The sequence below is a fragment of the Poecile atricapillus genome, chromosome 7 (genome assembly GCF_030490865.1).
Source record: "Poecile atricapillus isolate bPoeAtr1 chromosome 7, bPoeAtr1.hap1, whole genome shotgun sequence".
NCBI classification, from domain to species: Eukaryota; Metazoa; Chordata; class Aves; order Passeriformes; family Paridae; genus Poecile; species Poecile atricapillus.
Window position 1 is genome coordinate 9,822,136 of NC_081255.1, and position 22,604 is coordinate 9,844,739.

At 43.2% G+C, this 22,604-nt stretch overlaps 1 protein-coding gene across 4 annotated transcripts in view; it reads right to left on the reverse strand.

Annotated features, from left to right (window-relative positions):
* NOTCH2 (notch receptor 2) overlaps positions 1–22,604 on the reverse strand; it is an 83,773-nt gene that overhangs the window by 45,120 nt on the left and 16,049 nt on the right. For 3 of the 4 annotated variants that reach the window (XR_009277962.1, XM_058842445.1, XM_058842446.1), the window contains exons 3-5: positions 19,127–19,386; positions 18,107–18,442; positions 11,811–11,933 (exon numbers count right to left, since the gene is read on the reverse strand). Coding sequence is in view for 3 of the 4 variants with exons in the window: in XM_058842445.1 (XP_058698428.1) it covers positions 11,811–11,933; positions 18,107–18,442; positions 19,127–19,386 (719 nt within the window). In the remaining variant the exon portion in view is untranslated. Of the gene's footprint in view, positions 1–5,430; positions 5,947–11,810; positions 11,934–18,106; positions 18,443–19,126; positions 19,387–22,604 lie in introns of those variants that run through there. The other variant, XM_058842447.1, reaches the window with a different exon arrangement.

Here is a 22,604-nt window from a genome sequence, read left to right on the forward strand (position 1 = left end):
CCAGCTCATTTCTTCCCAGGCTGGTATATGGGTACATATGTGCAACCACAGAATACTGGTCACAGTCCACAATCTTCTTCTTAATAAACTATTTCTCTCCTTTCAGTCTCATTAAAAACTGTCTAAGCACTGAAAGCTTGCCTTTGTTTTGTTTTTTTTAACACTTCTCACTAACTTGTTTTTGCCACCCTTCCTAAAACATTGCCAGGATGCACACAGCATCAGAAGATAGCCCTTTATCAGAGAGTAAGATTTGATTTGTTTGATGTGACCCTCCCATCCCCTCTCTCACTGGCTTCCAGCAGCTCTCTGTTATTTGGGTCCAGGCTCTTTGGTAAATGTGCTTCTACCACAAGATTTCTCCTCTCCAGCTCCTCTATCTGCTGCACATTTACATTTGCATGGAATTCCCCCTGTATTCTAAGAATAAGAAATTCAAGAGCCGGTCACAGTGCACCTGGGCTCCAGTTTATTCAGGCTTGCCAAATTAAAAATACTTGTTAGATGTTGGTAAGTCACTGTTTATTAATGGCACAGAAATAATGATGCGAGGGCACAGACACACCCTCCTCCAATACACCAAACTGAAATATTTATCATGAGCAGGAATCTAAAAATGTCCAAACTTAACCATCTCCATCTACTATTCTCATGATTCCTTTTGTTTTCAAAGTACTTAGATAAATCCTAACCTTTGATCCTGTGAGACTTGGATATTTTTTTTTTCCACTTAGGGGCAAAGAAACAAAATTATTGTTAAAAAAAAAAAAAAGTTCCATTCTTGACTACTTTAAAACAACGATTTTATCACTTGAAAAACCACAAAAAAAAATTGACAGTAATGATAATTACAGCAGAGTTTTCAGAATTAACCTTCAATTCCCAGCTTGCTTAGTGAAAGAGTGGGGGAGAACCCAAACCCTTTTTGCTGTTGTTATCTGTACAGCACCTCTGTGCATTGTGAACAAACAAACCATGCATTTGTCACACTAAAAGTGGTTTGTTCAGGAGCTTTCAGTGCTGCCTTATCAGCGGCCACCCTGAAAAGAGCCAGTGAGCTGGGGCTGGTTCTGAGCAGTCACGCGTTCCTCGCAGCTCAACACAATCGCCTTCCTTCAAGAAAAAATAATCAAGATGTTATTTGCTCGTTATTAAAGTGATTTTCCTTCTGTTCTTGGAGGGGGCCCAGCCCAGATCAAAGGACTCCCTCTCACATCCTTTTGGCTCGGCCAGCCTGAGCTGCTGCCACCAAAACTGGAGGAGGTTTTCAGCCACAGCACTCCACAGTGTGGTGCCTCCCAAAAAAAATCATTTGCCTTTTGACTGGTGAACAGAACTCAACACATGAAACACAGCATAACTCAATATATGAAATATAACACTCTGTGGGCTTTGGGCAAGGTGACTGAGTGTGGGAGCACACACTGTTAACTTGCATCTTTTTTTTGCTCTTGGGGGAATTTTGTTGTTGTTGTTTGTGATTTTTTTTTAAGCAAAAAATGGGCTAATTCCCCATATAAACTATCAGGGCTTGGTTGTGATTTCCCATTTCAAGTAATACCAACACTCAGGACTTTTTTTAGGTTTTTTTTTTACTAGTACTCACCCTCCACTTCCAGAAAGGACAAAGTGACATCATTGATGTCCTTGCAATAACCCTATGTCCTCGGCTATTCCATTTTTCTGCAGCCCTAAAAGATCTATCAGTGCCTCCACAAGGGAAGGAAAATACAGAGCTTAAACTTCTTCAAGCAATTGAACCGCGTTTTAAATTATATAAATTGATTATATAAATTTTATTTTTACCACATTTGAGCTCCTTGAATCTGCTCCTCACTTGGCTTCTCCAATTTCTAGTGCCCCTTTTGCAATACAATCGTATTTGTGTTTAATTATGAAAATGAATCAGAGCTCCAGCTTAACGCAGTTTGTTTTAAAAACAAAGGAAATTCAATTCAATATATTAAGAGGCATAAATGAACAATTAACTATTGCATTTTACTATTGAGTATTTTAATGAAAAGAACTTGCTCTTAATTGAAGACTTCTCTCTGCCAGGTTAGTTAGATTTAAAATTAAGTGAGAGGAGTTCTCTGAAACAATTTACTTATGGGATGCTGCTTTGACTTAACTGTAACAAAATAAATATATTTCTTTGTAGCCATGTAGTTGGCAAGCCTGTTTTCTGCTCGGTCAGAGTTTTAGGAAGAAGAATTAAGTCTTTCATTCACAGAACAGAAATTCAACTTCCAAGGGCAAAGTCCATGATGGATTGTGCAAAGGCTGCACAGTGTAATACACATGTCCATAACCCAAGTAACTTCTGAATGTTACAACTACTCAATATCAACTCATCTAGCTGCAAATTCGTGTAGGTATTTCTTTCCTGCAGCTCTTGCTAGTTTCAATTACATTTCTTACAGACACATAGTAAACACAGGCTGAACTAGTGAAGTGTGAGTACACTAACAGCACAATATTTTGATGGAAATGTAGAAACAAAAGACAACAAGAAAGGAAACACACTTTGCTCCAAGAAGGTAAGGAAAACCTAACCTGACCTTGATATTTGCAGAGCCTGGGAAATCAGTAAAATGCCGACTCAGGTTCTGAGTGACCTTGTACAAAGTAAACAGCAAGTCCATGTGCTATTTCAAAATTGAAAACTAGAAGTAGAAAAAGGGAACAGCCTTCAACTCTTGGCACTTTTTGCCCACTATGAAACTAAGTTACTTCCTGCATATTTCCCCTCAGAAAAGCCATAAGGAGTAGGTCAGATGTGTCTGCTGCTTTGATTGCTCCCGTTTTCAGAGCCTCAGGAACTGCAAGGAGCTCCAGGAGCTTCTCGTTTGGCAGACACAGGGTTCAAGGCCACCCTCAAGTAGTTGTGCCACATCTCAGTGATGAGAAACAGACAGCCCTTCTCTTTCTTTATGTCAGAAAGAAAGTAAAGCCTGGTTTATAGCAGGTAAAGCAGCACACAAAATTAGAACAATCCTACACTGAAAGTGAGGAGCATTAGCTTGAGCACACCAGTCAGTGAAACAGTCACCCTGGAAAGCAGCACCAGACATCTCCAAAATCCCACCAAATTTACAGAATTTGGTAGCAGAATTGAATGCAGAATTCAATTCCGAATTGCAGCTGAATGCAGAACCTTCAGACAGTTCAATCAGAGGACTTCATCTTTGGCAGAACAGACTTTCCATAAAGGAGAACATTTTCTTGGCCTCTTAACAGCAGGAAAGTCTGCTGATGCACAGCTGGAGTATCAGAGGCTAAAGCTCCTGACAGCAGATCTAATACACTTTAATCACTAAAAATATTTTGTAGGGCAAAGGGTGCAAATACTTTCCTGCGCCTTGAAAAAAAAATAAATCAGTTCCTTGAAAACTGAGCTGGGAGGGGACAGCAATATCCCATTTCTCTCAAAATCACAACCACCCCAGTACTGGGCTCAGACTGAACTGGAAGTCAGAATATCTTACAAGTTTAGTGATACTGGGAAGGCAACTTGGTGAGAATCACAGACTGGTCCTCAGATCTTGAGACTCACTGGAAGGGGAGCATCAGTTTCAAGCAGCTCAAGAAGTTTGTCACTTAGCACACAAGAGGAAGAGGTCACTAGCTCTCCTGAAAGGGCTACCTGGGAACTAAAAACCAGATCTAGACAAAAACTCCTTGAAAGAGTAGTTTAATTCACAGAGTATTCCAAAGATTGCTGTGTGAGTTTTGAATACAGTGGCATAGCTCAGACAAGCACAGCTTGTTAGAAATGTTTGCATTTTTAAACCAACTTCCAAAGGACTACTAAGGGAGAAGGTGAACAGCATCTTATCAAGACTCAAGAAGGGGCTAAGAGATAAGGAACAGTATTTGTATAAATGACCAAATCTAATCGTGACAGAAGGTAATCAGTGCCACACTCCAAAGGACCATGCAGTTTCTCCTCCACACGTGTGTATATTCAGGATGCCAGCTGGCAGGCCACAGCTGGCTGGGGAAGGACATTCCTCTGTCCAGTTCTGTCTTGTAACACAAGAAAAATGTCTGCATTGACAGTGTAACCCAAAGTGCATCCATCAGCTCCAAGCTCAGTTCCCTCATGCTCCTGTGTGAGCCTTCTCAGCAAACAGAAAGGGGAAAATTGCATGGAACCATTGAGATTTCCAGGAAAATGCTGTCTATGAAAAATACTTTAGCTCCCACATTTTTCACTTGTGTGTTTGTAAAAGCATTCGGTTCAATCTTTGACCAGCAGAACTATCCACGCTCCTTGAAATAGTTCAGCAACAATTAACGCATACAGGCACAGGAGTGTCTAATTAATGACCTAGAAGGTGATGAAACAGCAGGCACAGGTGGCTTTAACAAAATTCCATTTCTACTTTCCAAGAGGAAGCCTGGGATTTCAGACAGATTCAACCAAGGGAGGCTGCTGGGCACCAACGCCAAGCAAAATACGAAGGCAAACAAGACTGGCTGTGGAAGGTTTGGGTTAGGCACTCCTTGAGGAAACACCAGCTTCCCTAGAAGAGCTCAGCAGGGAACCTCTGCTCAATCACAGCTTTAATCAACAAAATAAACACTGCTGAGCAGACATTTGACTGCAAGGAACAATACCTAATGCAAACACACATTGTGCAATGGCACAGTCTCAGTCAAGAATACATTTTGCAGGACTGAAGACACCACCTCTGAACAAAAAAAGAGGGAGAGTTCACAGTCTGACAAACCAGTGGAGAGAAGAACTTCCTAGGAGATTTATAACCCACAAAGGGAGAAGGAGAGCTAATAAAGTGTATAATACATCAGTTATTGCAGGGAAGATACAGCAAAGTCTACAAAAGAAAATATTTGATTGTTTACATATTTGCTTTTTTGACACTGGGTATCTCAAAGCAGAGAACTGCAAACTTCTCTGAAAGAGGCAACACCTTTATCCAGACCAAAATGTCCCAATGAGCAATAAACAGGCAACACCAAAAGGGATCTCAAGTGTGATGCCCAGATCACATCCAAATTCTAGAGCCTTCAGCAAATCCATCTCCACAGCTCCTTGCAGGAAAAGCAACAAATAAGATTGATACTCTCACCTCCAAGGGTGGCTTCAGGGGCACACAGAATTCCATGGACTACACTGTCAGAGTTGCATGTGTGTTTAGTAATGGGTCTTTTCCCTGCTTAAGTTTTACACTAAAAGGACTGAAACCAACTATTTTTCCCCTTGCAGGAGTTTTTTAAAGAACAAGCATCACAGCACTCAAAAATGTGCTCCTTCCCCAGGATCTCACAGCATCTTTCTTCCAGAGCAGCAAAGCAGTGGCAGCCATTCCCAAACCTCAGGTGCTGGGGTTTTGGTTTTGTTCTTGTTAGATCTCAAATGGATGTCAAATAGCATCAAAGAAATCATAAAATTCAATAGCTTAATATAGAATTTGAACACTTGAAGATGAATCTACAATTGTAATGAGCAGAGCAAGCATCTGTGTTTATTTTAGGCTAATATGGTAGAGAAAAGAGTTTAATTTCATAACTACACTGGGAAGCATGCAGTGGAACTAATGGGCTTTTACAAGGGATTTTACAACCCCCAAACACAAAACTCTGGGCTTTAAGAGACTTATGCACGGCCTGATCCATTAAATACTGCCCTAAATCACTCCCCACAGACTGCTGGGTAGAGAGGGCAGTCCTGACTGAGCTCTTCAGAGGCACTAATACAAATTATTGGAACACAATTCATTAAAAATTCATTAAAACTGATGCACTAATGACAGACTGGTCTAATATGGTGGTGGTGGCAGGTGAAATGACTGGGGACAGCATTTCACCTCCTTAGGACAGAGGAAATACACATCACCAAGCTACTCTCTGCCCTGTCCTTCTCTTTTCCTCCTCTGGAAAATCCAGTGAATCAGGGAAATACCAAACAAGTGAAAAGATCTGCAAGGCAAAAAAAAAAAAAAATTTAACAGCTGGAGCCAAAACTTACAATGAAAGCTTCATCTTCTCAAGCTATCTCAGCAACCCATCTTCAGTAATTACCCAAAGACAAATCACCTCATTTTAAGTACAAGGGAAAGGACAGAAACTGCCAGAAACAAGTCAGCTGGAGATGGAACAACTGTTACCTCTTAGTCTGGTCTCACAGCAGACACCCACCAAGCCAGCCTCACCACAGGGCTCTGCCCTACCTTGTTTTAGTGCCAAACACATAAAAGATCTGTTGGAAACCCAAGGACATCTCCATAAGAGATCATCTGGCACATGGGACTGCTGGAAAGTCACCAAGGGCGTCAGGGAAGAGGCGGCAGCGTGGTCTGAGCTGGATGCTGCCGTTCTGTCATCGGATCAGCTCAGCTCTTAACACCTCAGGTGTTTTATTGCTGCTGCCTCCCACCCCAGGCTTGCTGTTGGGAAATGAAAAGCAGCACAGAGCAAACAGGAGGTTGTGGAAGGTGTTCCAGAATCCACAGCGGATAAAGGAGTAAGGGTGTAACTTTTAATGCCTCTGAAATCCATCCTCTCTCCGCACGACACCGAGATCAAGGGCCACAGGAGAAACAAACAACATACAGGATAAAGTCTGTTTGTGTCCAGCACTTCAAAACCATTTGTACACTCAAACTTGGAGCTGCCAGCTCTGGAGGCTGCCACGTGCTCCCTGCTCCCTTTGTATCTGCCAGCTCAAACATGACGGAAGAAAACGCATCATAATCCCTGCTGGCCCTTCCAGAGCTGCCTCCTGGAGATGCTCCTGCAGTGACACCAGCCAACTCGGCAAGCTTGGCATGGACACATCCCAGCCAGCACCAAAGAGGCCACTCTGCTTTTTAATAAAGCCTGGAAAAGCACCAGAAAGCTGATCACTGCTGGGGAAGATGACTGCAATCCTCATGGCAGAGTGAGCCAGCCTCCCTGGGCTAACACAAAGCTCTTGGGATGTCATCTAGGATCACCAGGAGGGAAAAGAGAACAGCCCTGACAGGGCTCTCTGTCACATCATCATCATCAACACTCTCCATAAAACAGCAAGGATGCATTCAATGATTTAGGAGACTGGCATGTTCAATATTGATCATCCGTATCAGAGTTTGTTCCTGTACATTTTGACCCTCTAAGTGCCCCAAGAAGGCAGCATTCTTTTGAGCACTAAACTAACATGACTTGTCACTGTGTACTTTGGTGACACAGAAGCTGAGGAAAGTGGCATTTGACAAAGAAAGTTTTAGGAAACAAAGTATGGGAGCATATTATCTTACACTGAAATGTTACATATTAGCCATTTGATGTTTATCCCCCTTCTTAACAAAGAAAGTCATGTCTGCCCAGAGTTTAAGACTGGGATTTTCAAAGAAAACCACGGTAAGGAGCAAATATTACTCTAATTAAATAGGAATCGAACCCTTAACGCCCCACTTTGAAAATTCCTGCCTAAAGCCCTGCAGAAAAAGTAACCCTTGTGCTAGTGTTTAAGAGCATATGACCAAGCTAACAGCTATTTTAATTAAAAAGCACAGCCCTGCTGCCTGAAGAGCTTTTCTGCTCAAGACAAACATTTACTGCTTAAGCTAGCTCCCAGCGCTGGGGTTCTTTGGTGGAGTCAGCTGTTAGCACACTGTGCTTCCCTTAGAGACAAAGGTCGCCTAGATTTTAAAATATACAGTTCACTGGAGCCCTCTTTTCAGGGGAAAACAAAGCCTAAATAAATACAACTGCCATGGGAGTCTCGCCTTCCCAGCCACAGGGGTAGAAATAATGAAAGGGAGCGAGCAGACCAGGCTTGAAGATGAAATACCATCATGTAGGGCTTCCAAATCCCACCTGAGAGTGGGCACAGCATCCCCCAAACCCACAGCCTCATCCCACAGCTCCTGATGCAGCAAAATGTGCCACGTTTATTCCATAGAGGGCACAAATCTTTATCTCTGCTCCTGAAAAGTGATTTGGGCCAAAGAGAGGTCCATGGTGAGCCCCTGAGACACTGCAGAGTTCCCAGGGGAGCAGGAGTCTTTCTCAGACATGCAAGAAAAACATAAGAATTGACAGCATTTAATATTGGTAATCACTCAGGCACCCAAATTCTCATTCTTCAGGCACCCAAATTCTCGTTCTTGACCCAAAGCTGCATAGGTTAGATCAACAGAATCAACAGGTGCCTTTTAAACCAAGCTTTGTTTCTTTAGATGAATTGTAGCTACAATGACTGAGCAGCCTCTAAATTCTCAGCTGGTTTTCCCCATGTGTGTGGAAGGAGACCATAATCTTCCATATGATTTTCAGCCCTGGACTGCCAGCACTTCTCTCTGCATCCACTCACTGTGAGACTGCTCTGTGAATTTTAATTCATAATCCCAGGGAAAATAAAAAAATAAAAAAAGCAAGAAAGGGGGAAGAAAAAAAAGGCAGCTGGACAGGATTTTTTACTAGATTAGTGAGTTAAAGTGGCTCACTCCAACAAATCCCAGAGCCAGCTCAAGGGACAGGGAAGAGTGTCTGTGAGCAGGGAGAGAAGGTAATGACTTTGCCCCTCAGGCCACCATGAGGCTGAGGAACAGCAGCATAAAACAGTCTCCACATGGTACTTTTTCCTGACATTAGCCAGGATTTTTGGCTAACTTTGGCTCAAACCACATTTACACCAAATTCTCCATGCCTGTCATGCACAGAGGAATAGACTTAAAGCACCCAGAACTGTTTCCAAGGAAAGGTGGAGCTTCACACCTGCACCACTGTGCTGCGAAAGGAGCCAACAAACACTGGTGCTAACAATTAAAATGTTATTCTGAGACAAGATAAAGTCATCTTTAAACAAACCAAAAAGCAGTTAACAGCAACAGGAAAAGATCTGAGGCAGCTTCAGCCAAACACACCCGAGCCCGCCTTGCCAGCTACGAATTTGTGAGATTGATAATCACTGTAACCATGTGAAATACGAGAACTTTGAAGGTGACAAAAACACTGGTGACAGCAGGAATTTCACATCATTGTTTTTGAAAAGCAAGATTTTTATCTTTCTGAAAAAAACAGCAGAATGAGAAGGAGAAGGCAGGCAGGCACTTCAACAGAAAAGGAGCAGTGAGCTCTGTTTGAGGAGTAGGAAATAAGACTGAAGGTAAACAGCATCACAAAAGGTAGGAGCAAGCAGGAAAAAAGAGATTTTTTTTAATTCAAAAAAATGCATAGTTATGTAGCCCAGCCTACCACCTGTCAGGGAATTACAAGAGGCAGATGGCTACCAAAAGGAACTAGGACAGATTCTGTTTCAGTAAAGGTTGCTTCAATACTTCACACAAAACTTGTCTTGATCAGATGCAGTACAGCTTCTTGGCTTTTTCTAGCAAGGAATGGGACTGGCTTCACTGTGCCATGAAGCACAAACTATATTAACAAACATGAGAGAGCATCACCCACAGCACAAAGATTAAATAAAAACTAAAACAAAACAAATTCAATCTTCCCCAGGAATAGCTGAAAAGAGTTTGAAAGCAGAGATTGTTACGAAGGCAGCATATCTACACTGTCAGGTATTTTTAGAAATTTTAACATCCTTTCATTTTTGGCTGATGTTTCCTTACAGATATGGGTATTTGGGCTCTTTTTTCTTTTTTTTTTAAGCAGTACACAATGTCCTCTAACCTCATGAACTCATTGGAAACTTTTGTTTTCCTGAAGTGTTCATTCTCAGAGTTGAGCTATAACATTTATCAGGACAGACTCTAAAAGAGTTGCCTGCTCAGCTCTCCCCTCTTCACTTGCCTTAGCGATGATTTAAAATGTTAGAAACCCCCTTTGTGTAAAGGATAGACCTGCACACATACATTTTCTTACTGCTGAATAACTGATGTTTTATTGTTTACTCCTGCCAGCACCAACTGCACTTGAACCTTGAAAAAACATCATTTTTCTCTCTTCTTTCTTCACTGTTGCAGAAGTTCTCTATCCATCATTCTCCCTGTTTTGTGCCTTGCCTCAGTGTCTCCTCTTATCTCCAAGCTGGATATGTATTTGTTTTCCTCACCTCCTTGGTCTCTAATTGAAGATGAAGGAAAGGGATTGAAGTCCACTCAGAGAAAAAAAAAAAAAAGCTTCTTTCACAAAAATGCTACTGAGATGACAGAGAGGAGTCATAGAAACTTGGACAGCTGAGTTCCATAGAGGTTCTAACCTTCATTGTTCAAACAGCCAAGCTGCTGCTTCCTAAATTGTGAGATTATTTTTATTTCCACTCTGACCTAAGCCTAGAAAGACAAGGGCCTTGAGAAGCCATCACCTAAAACCACTGCTGCACTGAAAGGCCATTCCATTAAACTGTGTTAGAGAGCCATGGGAACCTAAAGCCTGGGGAGCTCCTTTCTCTTCCCAGGGGTTCCCTGGAAGGGATCCTTCACACCCATGAGGTTTTCTGGGAACACCATCCACACAGGAGAAGGATGGCACAAGAAAGGCCACAGCACTGTCTCGCTTTTCCCAGTGCTACTCAGAGCCCAGAAGAGGTTCAGAGAGGGAACCACCACAACTTCACTGCAGCTGGGGAGACAATCTACCACAAAACCAACCAGAATCACAGCCTATTGCCTGTGCCAGAGTGTGTGTGTGCAACTCTCCTCCAGATGAGTTGCAGCAGTCATCCTCATCTGACAGCAGACATCCACCTAAACCCTATAAGCCAAGCTCAATTTATGATGCCACAATAATCCCTTGGAGACTGTATGCTCACAATCATTATATCCTCTGTGCTTGGGAGTAAGACAGATTAATTTGCTACTGGCAGACGCCAGAAATCATGACAAGGGTCATAATTTCTGTGGCATGGAGCAGGACTATAGGGGTCACTAAGGGTTTGTTGTCTCCCCACCCAAGCTCTCATGTTTTCCTTTACAGGTTTCACTTTGTGCAGGCTTTCAGGACGTGGAGAAGTAGTAGAGAAGCAAGGACACTTGCTCATTGAGGGGAGGACTCATTTTCTCCTATTTACACATAGTTTCAAAGAGCTTTGCAAGCTATGGTGCACTTCACTCTAATGTGGTTTTAACTTCATTTAAGAATACATAATTCTTTTAAGTTAATGAGAGTTCTTAACTGGAAGCCTCCTTTGCAGTTAATGACAAACTGTACAACTAGAATGAATGTGCTCAGAGGAAAAAAAGCATTTTAAAAATTTGGTTTAGGTCTCTTTTTTTCCCCCTATGATTTTCAAATAAGGGCAAAACCATACTCAGCTGAAAAAGTGTGCCAGCTAAGAAAGACTAGTATGACTCAAAAAAACTCACCCCATAACCGGAGGTGTTTGTTTATTTTTGAGGTACGGAGACATTTTGCAACTAAATATGACACTGAGTTTCCTGTAAGCTGCTTCCTTATATTGTGCATAACACTTTCTTGAAATTCATGCTTTTTTCTCCCCTTCAGACTCAGAGTAAAACCAGACTCATTTATGAAGCAAAAGTAGCTTTGCTAGTCAGAGAACCCTAGATAAAAATAAGCCAGGCAGCAAAACAACAGCAGCAAAAACCATACATACACTTGTCTTCCCTCCTTTTCCCCCCACCTTTCAGATTTGCCATTTCTCAGCAGCATTGCTATAATCAGCATGATCATTAGCCCATTTTAGAAATACCCCAAGCTGTAACAGCAAAGCCACGTTTTGCTGCTTTTGGAAAACATTTCCAAAGCACATCCACGCGAGAAGCGCGACTCGGGGGGAAATCACGGCGGTGGTTTTGATGCTGACAGCTTTTCCTCTAAGGGTTGCTCTGGAATGTGCCCCTGAGTGCAGCCATGGGGTCAGCTGTCCCAGGACATACCTGTCCACTGGGGTGGGCAGCGGCAGTTGTAGGTGTTCACTCCATCCACACAAACGCCCCCGTTCAGGCACTTGTGGTTCGGGCAGTCGTCCACGTTGTGTCCACAGACGCTTCCCTCGAAACCTGCACAAAGCACAGACAACAGCAGGCTGAAACGGGCTGCCAACCCCTATGGAAGAGAATTCACCCCTCACACAGCTTCCCCTCCTTTTTCTTTTTTTTTCCTTAAATATTGTCCCCGTTCACCTAACCCTGATGAATCCCCACCTAGCACAGCTTAGTTGAATGCCTTTGCTAATAGCATGCGGGTCAGGTGACACAGCTAAAACACTTCCACCATGGCTGGATGGCAAAGTCTGTTTTCACAACCCAAAAGACATGAGGAGTTCCTCTTTAAGTGACTAAGGAGCACTGTCATTCAAAGCAAACAAAGTGAAGACCAAGACATTTCGCTTACCATGAGATAAACTTGTCACTGCCCACCAAGCATCAGCCAGGACAAGTTTTTCCCATGGCAAAAAAAAAGTGCTGGCGTTCACTTCATGGATACCTCAGCACAGCCTGCCTTGGATACGTCAAAGAAAAGTCTTTTATGCTTTGAAAAGGAGCTTCTGAAGTCCTGATCTGGCTCTCTTCAGTGTTAGACAATCAGTCCATCAATAAATCAGCCACCACCCAAGTGATGCTTACACACTGAGCCCTGTCTGAAAAGCAGAAGAAATCAGATACCCTTCCCCAATGAAAATCCAGGCTCCTAAAGAACACACTCGACAAAATATTCCTGCTAGAGCTCCCTCTCCTTTTCAAAGAAGGAGAAGTGGGGACATTAGGGAAGGGAGCTGTCAGTGATGTGTCTTCCCCTTGATTTCCCCTGCTGATTTATTTCATGCTTCATTAAATAAACCTGCCATTTGTGTTGGATGAGAGAGCTATTTATCAAAGCACAAGTGGAATGCATGCTAATGTGGATGAAGTAAATGATTCCAGAACACACATGTTAATTTAAAACACCAGCCCTGCCTCTTCACTGCTTTGGAATGTAATATTAACATGACACAGTTCTCTCATCCAAAATCATGCTTTAACCCCTCTACTTTTGATGCCCCATTCCAGACACTTCCATAACATCTGTGTCAAGTCACACAGCCCCTCTAAGTAACATCTGGTCCACCACAGATCGTGCTGTGTGGCAGATGAGACTATAAAGCCCTGAGCCAGCTTCTCCAGACTACTGCTGCTCTCCAGAGACTGGAAGTGATTCATGTGCATTCCCATCTCTTGAACTTCCCCAGCTCTACAGAAGAGATGGGAGTGCCAAGCTGCATCAAGTGCATCAGCAAGGAACAACAGGCTCAACGTTGCCAAAAAACAACAACAAAACAACCAAACCCAAACTACAAGACCTTCAATATGACTCTCTCCCTTCAAAGCCCTTCCAACCTCCACCCAAGATCCTAGAAAGATCTCATGGCAGTAGGGAAGCTTAAAACAAAGAGGAAATATAACATGCTTAGCCAGAGTCCTAATCATTATAGCAGCACCTTCCTGGCAAAAAGGAACAACTACCAGGGAAAACAATTAGCTTTAGTGTTTAAAACTGTATAAAGCCACCAAGCTTGAGGAAAGGCTCAGCTGTAAAACACAAGGGTGTCCTATCAGCTTGTGTTTCAGCTTGGGAGGAATCATCCCACTGACCACATATTGCACTCATGCCAACACGTGATCAGCGTGGAAATGCACCCACAACCACAAAGACAAAAGGTTTAAGTTCTTATCTCTTCAGTTTGGATAATACAAAGACCAGCCCTACTTTCTAGTAAACAAATTTCTGACAGCAAGCATTTAAACTCTCTCACTGCACTTCACACAAATTTAAAGTGGCCCAATTATTTCCAGAATAAAGCATGGAAATCACCCCACTACAAAAACCTCACCAAGCCATTCTGTATTTTCACATTTTAACCAGCTACACTAGCAAAGAGCTGCTCTGAGATATGTGAGCTTTTCTCTAGCTGGGGTCCCAGGATCTAATTCTGCAGTTATATAACCTGACTCTCTTCCAGAAAGCCACAGAGCTCGCTGTTTTGATGTATTTGGACACCTGACACTGCTTCCTGCTCCCCCCTGTGCTGGGACTCACATGTTGTCCTGTGTTTTCTCCCTGCACGAGAGCAGTCTGCAATCCACATCCTGACTTTTGCTCCATATCTCAAAGCACATCAAACTGAGGAATGAGAACCTCAAGGGGAAAAGTGTTCCCACTGCTAACAGCATGTTGTTCCTCCCCTAGTGAAACACAGACTGACACAAGCAGATAACTTTATTCTTATGTCATCTGACATCTCCACCCCATTGCAGAGCATCAGATCCAATTCCCTCCAAATCTTAGTCCTTCAGCCTTATTTCAACCTATAAATGACACTCCAGACTTTCTAAGCTGGTTTCAGGGCCAGTTAGCAGTGGGAACACATATTCAGGAAATTATGCCTGAAAAATGCCATGTTATCTCCAGACTTTGGGCCTGCTGGCAGGAAATCAGGGATGCAGAGAGCAAAAACTAAGCTGGGCTACCCAAGCTGGCATCTGGGATGGAACAGAGGGGCACCCACCTCACCTGGGAGCCCAAGGCTGCAGCCAGGGAGAACCTCAGAGCTCAGGTGCTCGTCCCCAAAGCTCGTCCCCACCGGTGGCTGGGTGTGAGGTTACTTCTTCCTCTTCCCAGGAAGTGCTCCAGCTCTCATAAACAGCCAGCTCCAGCCTGACAGATCGTTTCCTGAACAAGCCCTTGGAATTCCCTAGGGTCCTTATCTTAGTTAATGGGTAATTATTTTGATGGATAACAATGAATAATCACTTTCCCAGCTAAGAACTTCCTCTATTGACTTGTTTAACATTCCATTAAAGGTTAGTTGCCAAATGAAGTCCTTTTTTGTCAAATATTTATGACTACGAGCTCATTCTTATATTCAAAGGAGTTGCTAATGCTTCAGGTTATGTCTCCTTCAAGGAAAATTTCTTTTTTTGCTACTACACTGTTATGATTGACCTAACATGCCCACTTGTCTACAATCCTGTTCCTACCTAAATCAACAAAGCCCAGAGGAAAAATGATTAAGACAGACGGATAAAAAATGAGGTTACCTTCCAGATAGATGCAATACCCATAATGTGTGTATATATATAACTTCACTTGATGCTTGCCACCAATTGCTGACTTAACACACATGACTTTGTGGATTACCTAATGCAGGATTTGTTTGTGTACATCCACAAGTGACACAGGAACCTGGGAATTTTAAACAGCAGCTGGATTACACCGTACATAAACAGCACTCGTGTGGCAGTAGGAAAAGCTGCTGTGACACACAACTCCAGGTTCTGGGTTTTTCCTGCTTTTTCAAGCTCTCATTCTCACCCATCTGTATTTACAGATAGATTAAACTCACTGAAAAGCTAAGAAGGAAACAAGAACTCATTTCCAGGCCAGTGCAGTAGTAGCCTAATTGTGCCTAAACTGCTGCTTGGGCACAGTTTCTTCAAAGCACTTTTACAGGTCACAAGACACTAAATCCTATCAAAAACCACTCCAGCATTTTGAGATGTAGCTGCCTGCTGCCTCTGTGGCCACAGCACTCAGCAGTGGCAGCATCTTCAGGCAGTCCAGAAGGGCCAGAGCAATTCCATTTATAGTCACAGCACCATCGGCATTGCTCCAGTTCAGAGAGGGAGTCTGAAGTGGAATTTCTCATCCATAATCTTGGCACTGTCTTCCAGAGGAGCAAGCCTTGTTCACATCCTCCCTAGGCGTGACAGGCCACCATTTCTCTTCTCTTTCTGTTGACCTTTCCTTCCCAGACAGAACCTTTTCCAACACTTCAGAAATTTTGCTCTGCATGCTCTGCACTAAGTGGAAAAAGAAATGGCTGGGTGCCCTGCCTTTATCAGAGAGTTCAGTGGAAGCATTTGGGCCTCTCCAACAGCTCCCTTTTTTTGCTGTTTTTCAAATGACTGGTTTTAAAAATCAAGCTAGCAAAACAGCATGGCCAACTTAAACAAATACAGGAAATAGAAAAGTAAAGGCTCTCAGAGCCACATGAACTCACCCCCACTACACACACTGTGTAACAAGTCAAAAAAGACAGCTAATAATCCAAAACGTGTGAGGAGTGTAGGTGTGTAACTGTTACTATAGAAATCTCATTTCCATTTCCTGACCATATTTCAGCCAGCCCACACATTTGTCTAAGGGAAAATCTGCTCCTACTCAGTCTCGTGCCCCTGTAAGAGAATCACTAAAGCAAACTGTCTCATCAGCTTGACAGGATCAAGTCCTTCCAGCTTCATCTTTCTCTCTTCTTCCTCCCACCACGCTGCTCCTGCACGAGGCCTTAAAGTCCTTGAACTGGCTAAACAGATCTGACTTTTAAGGAAATTCTGAATTTCTGGACAAGACTGTTAACCCAGAGATACTTGGTTTATAATTTCATTTTAAAAAGATGCAAAGCAGAAAAGTAATAAATTCCTCCAGGGCAATGGTTAATTAAGATACTGCACTCTCCCCTCAAGCATAGTTAGAATAATCGCTTTCAGAAATAAAGATGAGCCATCCTTCTACTTTAAGCTTGACTTTGTTAAATTCTTCAAAGTCACATGCTTGCTCAGACAGCCCAGAAAGTCCTTGTGCAGACACTAAGGTTGGCAAAGTACGGTTAAGGTCGTTTGAGCCAACACCTCAAGACCAAGGTCTCCAAAAAGAGAACATTTTTCCCAAGCTCTAAATGCCCCTTCCACACAGACCTGTGACTCCAGGTGATCCTCATGAGAACACAGCCACTCTCTATTCATCCCAAACAGAATGGGGCAGCTACATCCTTCCCATAAATAACAACAGGGACATGCTTAAGGCAAGAGAGTTTACTTTTCTCTATTACCACACACCGAGTCTGCGTGTGCCAAACTGTACTACACTCAAGTAGGAAGTCTAGTCCAAAGCATTTCCAAACAGTCAGCTTTCCCATGGAGTTGAATTACTCAGTTAAAAAAAAATATATATATATCAGCCTAAAAATACCCTGAATATGCAAAGACAACTTGTAAGGCCCTGTGGTCAAGGCTGACAAGTGGATAAGGAGGAGGATGGGATGAGATGAGAGCAGCATCCCAACCAGGATGATGAGAGTTGCAAATGGAGAAGGAAAAAAGCACATGTTCATTCTTCAAACACTGAAGTGAACTTTACAAACACAAAACTATGTATTTGTAAATGCTTATGTTGGTAGAATTTCACATTCCAAATGGGCACTATGAAATACCAATCTAATCTCCTCCAATCTACCTCTAAATAGCTTTCACCTATTTGATTCTAACTGGCTTCCAGAGAAATTCATCATTTCTAACCATCTCCCCTTTCCTTCCTTTCTGCATCAGGAAATCCCAGCACTCAGAAATGAACATCCTACAGTCTTGCTGAGACTTCTCCCTCGCACCTCACAAACATCCCAGAGTGCAGGAATCCAGAAATGGAGAGACATTTCTCTGTTTGTCCTATTCTCCAAAAAGGAATTAATCCTATTTGTCACTGACAGAAAGGCTTCCAAATATCCCTGGTAAACCAGGATTTATGAAAAATTAAGTAGAAAGTAGTAGAATGTTTAGTATGTCACTGAAGTGAAAAATATAAATTTTTGAGTGTTTAATACATAAAGATGGAAGAAAAAAAGTGTAGTTTTTAGCTCTCCTTCTTCCTTCTTCTCCATGATTCTGCAGTTTATGAGAGCACAAAGAGTGATTAGTTGAAAGTGAGTCACAGTTTTAGCTATGTAAGTAGATATAGAAAACTTATTTGTTAATATATAAAAACAATACACATGTCTATTGTTAATAAAGTAAAAATAGATATAAAATGAAGCAGCTGTGTGGTTCAGGGCCATTTTGTGCCATCAGAGCCCAAAGTGTGCCAAGTTGTAGCGATTTGAACTTGTGTAGGAAGTCTAGAAAAACCTACCAAGTTTTGTGATAACATCCTAATAAACATGAGAAACAAGATCCTGACGAGCTTTAGAGTTCTCTTCTGACCCAGAAAACTGAGAGAAACAGAACTCCCCATGAGGGAATATCCCAAAAGAGCTCAGCTCAGAGAAGCTGAGAAATCCAAGAGTAAAAAAAAAAAAAAAAAGCGCAGAAGAAGTACAACAGAAAAACCCAAAAAAAAGTCCCAGAGAGGAGCTCCCAGGGAAGATCTCCGGAGCAGCAGAGCAGGAAGAAGGGCAGCCCCAAGCCCTGTGGAGGAGGGTTACCTGGCAGGCAGTTGCACTCGAAGGTGAAGTCGCTGGTTTGGTGGCAGGTGCCCCCGTTCATGCAGGGGGACGGCGAGCAGGGCACGTAGACGCTCTCGCAGCGGTGCCCCGTGTAGCCAGGCCTGCACTGGCAGCGGTAGGAGCCGGGCAGGTTGACACAGGTGCCACCGTGCTGGCACAGCCCCGGCGTGCCACACTCATTCACGTCTATCTCACACCTCTGCCCCGTGTAGCCAGCCAGGCAGGAGCAGGAGAACTTATTCCCAGACACCGTGCAGGTACTTCCATTGGCACAAGGTTGAGATGTGCAGGCATCAATCCACTGGCATTCCTTTCCTTTAGGAAATCAAGGCAGATTAATGAAAGGTTATTTCTGTGGAAAACAGCTTTTCTTTTGTGCTGCCTCTAAATTTTTACTGAACCAAATCTTTACATTGCTACAGGAAAACTGATGTCTGCATATTACCTTATCATATCTGAAATGGAAATAAATTTGTGGTTACACTATGAAGTCATTAACCAGGTTGCAGCAAGATATAGAATGTTGTGATTTATAAAATTAACCTGAAGTCGTACTACACACACCAACAGTCACTCTTCTTCTACCTCCCCTTCAAGAGTGAAAGGAATAAATTTCTATGCCACCCCTCAGGCATCAAAATATTGTTTTCCCATAGAAAGATTCTGCTGGCCAAAATTGCTGCCTGTTTTTGGTTTTTTTTCTAGAAACTAGACTCTGAATTCAAAGTGCAACAGCCACTTCAGAGTAGTTTCTGCATTCAGTTTTCCCATGTGGACAACCCCACAATATCCAAATATTTTTCTGCTTACGTGTAAAGGGTAGGGAGTCTGATTCCCCATTCCCCTTTGCTTTTTTTGGTCATGAAGTCATTTAGACTTCCTCTCATTTCCTGTGCTGGAGCTAGAAAATCTGAGAGCGTATTACAACTGCCCCAGAACATTCCAGGGTGAAGCTGTTCCCAAAGGAGGGGGTCTGGAGGCACAAATGCAGAAGCCCACCTGTGAAACCGGGAAGACAGACGCACTCGTAGGTGTCCTGGCCGTGGGGGTGACAAGTGCCTCCGTTCAGGCAGGGCTGGGACACGTAGCAGAGGTGAGATTCTGAGTACTGGCATTCCTCCCCCGTGAATCCTGGAGCACATCTGCACGTTGGTTTTCCTATCAGGGATGCAGCTTCACAGGTTCCCCCGTTCTTGCAGGTGTTGCTCTCACAGGGGTTCCTGTACTGACAGTAGTCTCCAAGAAAACCTTCTCGACACCTGCAAGAGAGAAGAAATGAATTGCAGCGCTCCCACCTGAAGCCCTGCTGCTCTGGGAAGATTTAAGGAACGAGGTCCCATGACCACCAAAAGTCTTAAAAGTTTGCAATAATTGATGGTGACACTAACAAACCTAAGGGCTGACGTCACAAGTGTAACAGGGATTTCCTGTGGGACTGTCTCGAATGAGACCACTGGACTCTTGAGTGCAAATGGTGAAATCGCTCATTGCAAAATCAATGCCACATTCAATCGGAGCCCTATCAAATGCAGAACCTCGCTTTTGCACTTCCCTTCAAAACTTCAGCAGAGCCTGAGCGTTAAAGAACTGCTGAGTAACAACTCCTTGCACCTACTCCCATACTAACCCTTTGTTAGAGGAAAACTGAGCAGTTTAATAAGGCATTAACACCAGGTATTATCCATCTTCCGAGAATATTTATACAAACATCGTAGAAACGCAGCGTCTGGGGAGCTGGAGATGTGCAGCAGCTCTGTCTCCACGAGGCTCCCGTGAGACAGGAATACTGCTCCATCCTCCTGCTGATAAGTGCATCTGGGACTGGGACTCGCTCGAGCCTGCACTCAAATAGCAACACAAGCGCTGCACTCAGGTCTCCCACGCCCCTGGCGAGCACCCGAACGACAAGGTCATTGTTCCTCTGTCTCCCACAGAAAAACGAGTACACACACACTATCTACAAGCAGGGCAGTATTTTATACAAAGATCTCCAACTGTAGAATAATTGCAGTTGCTTCTCGCTAACCTAAACTTATGTCAATACAGTCTGACTACGCTTGTCAGCTGTAATCCATCTTTTAACTGGCCTTTGTACTACAGATTTACCATTTAACTTCCAGAGACAGAGGATCCAGGCAAGCAAGCCTGCAAAGCCCACCTCTGTGGCCCCCCAGTTCCATTTAATTCTAGCAGGTAGCAGAAAGCTGCAAGGCTACACACTGGATAAAAATAACACCTAACACACAGCACAGTCCCCTTGCAGCTCTCTGCTGTAACCTGTGAGTAAACCAAGATTCAGCCCATGAGAACCACATATTTCATAGTAAAAAAAAAAAAAAAAAAAAAAAAACCAAAACAAACCAGAGGTGAACATTAGGTATGTTTTGTTCCAGATCAGGAAAGGAAAAATTATTAAATCAGTGAGTTACTGAAGGGAGGAGATGCCAGCTGTAAGAAATACACAAAATCTGTAGTCCTCAAGCAGGAATGTAACAGTAAAGGGATTGTTAGAAAGCATTTTTTTTTCTTATGCACTTTAAAGTAGTGGAGATTGGAGGGGGAAAAAAGCAAAACCACATAAACAACAACAACCACCACCATCAAAAAAAAACCAAAAACAAACCAAACCCATCACAACAAAACACCACAAATAACCAGACAGGATCTGAAAATCAAAGAATGGACATGAAGTTGTGTTTTAAACAGAATCCTACAGGAATCTGCCTTTGCTCCTATGCTATTCAACATATCTATTGATTATTAACAAAGGAAAACATCAATGCTGGTCAAATATGTAGGTAGAAGACAAGTTCTCAACAGAGAGAAGGTAGTCAGCACCCAAAATGTGCTTTAGCACTGCAAAGTTATACACCTAGAAACAAAACACATAGGGCATCCCTCCCAAAACAGGGAACTGAGCTGGGAACAACACACTTGCTCTGGGGATTCCTAACAGCCAGATAAATGTGAATTCCTAGTGTGGCAGTCTGGCCAGGAATACTTTACATGTACAAACAGCAAATATCAAGCAGGAATAAATGAGATTATGCTACACCTGATAAATGCTTGGTACAGCCACTGCATCAGTTCTGGTGTTTGCTCTTTAAGAGGGAAGAGCTCAAGTGAATTCAAAGAAGCCAACAGTAATGATTAATAGAAAACTCTGGCCGCAATGAAAAGCTCAGGTGGCTCAGTCTCTTTAGCAAAGGGAACAAGACATTTAACCAAAAGCTCCAAGTGTCGACTATAAAACACGGATTTAATGATAATTCCCAGCCTAGAAGATCCAGGATAACAGAACTGAGCACTTAAAACTTTAAGCTAGATGAATTCAAATTAGAAATAGGGTAGTATCTTTATTTTCAGACCCAGACTTATACACAGCCTCTCAGCAGCAGAGAGGAACAACGCATTTAAGGTTGTAGTGGAATTTCTCCATCACTCATGCTTGTTTAAAAGAACACCAGGATTGGCTGTTTGAGGGAGAGTATGCACGCTAGTGCAAACAAAGCTATTCAGAGAGGTTATTATCCAAGTTATGCAAGGGGTCATTACTAGATGACCACAACTGCTTTTTCTCATGTTAAAATTTATTAACTAGCCTTAGCCATATGTCTAAAGCAGGAAAGTCATATGTGCGTAATTGTAGTTTACCGCTGTCCACACCCAAATTAGGCTCCTTTCACCATACCTTAATACTTTCAACTTCATACCCAAGAACAGAGATGAAAGGAGAGATTTTGCAGGGCAAGGCAGGATTAATAAAGTTACAGAAAGTAAATCCTGAGACAATAGCAATGCAGAACAGCCTCTGCCTCCTGTGCCATCCTCGGTTAAGAGCCCAGGGCCGTGGGTCAGTGTGAGCTGCAGCCACATCACACGAGAGGCACTCTTGGGCTATTCTGGGCCTGAGCCACACGGGCTACAGCCCTCCTTGAGCATCCAAAATCTCTCCTTGCTCCAGGTTGGAAACCAGGCCAAACGCCAGCAGGCTCCAGCACGGCTTTGTAGGAGCTGGATCCCATGGAGGGCTGGCAGGCAGCAGAGACAGCTGTGCCAGGAGCTGGAGCACTGCTCCACTCCCACGGCATCCGAGCCTGCACACGGACTGCAGCCTCTGCTCAGGGACCCTCTGGGCAGCCACAGCTAAACCACGTCTCTGGGCATCCACGTGCAGCTGGCTGTGTGAAGAGGAGCTGGACTTCAGTCCCAGAAGCCTCCCAAGGTTTGGTTTTAGGGATTTCTCCCGGTTTCATCAGCGCACCAAGCTCCTCAGACAGCACAGCACATGCGCTTGCAGCTCTCTTTACCACGAAAGAAGGAGCAACAAACCAGAGCTTCACAGAACCCCACCCAGGCCATCCCATCAGAAATCCTCCAACACCACCCACTCCACCAGCAGCTACAAAATAAACCAAAACACACCTAGGATTTCAGTGCTAAAGTGCTTTTTCATTGAAAGGCTGTAAAGCAAACC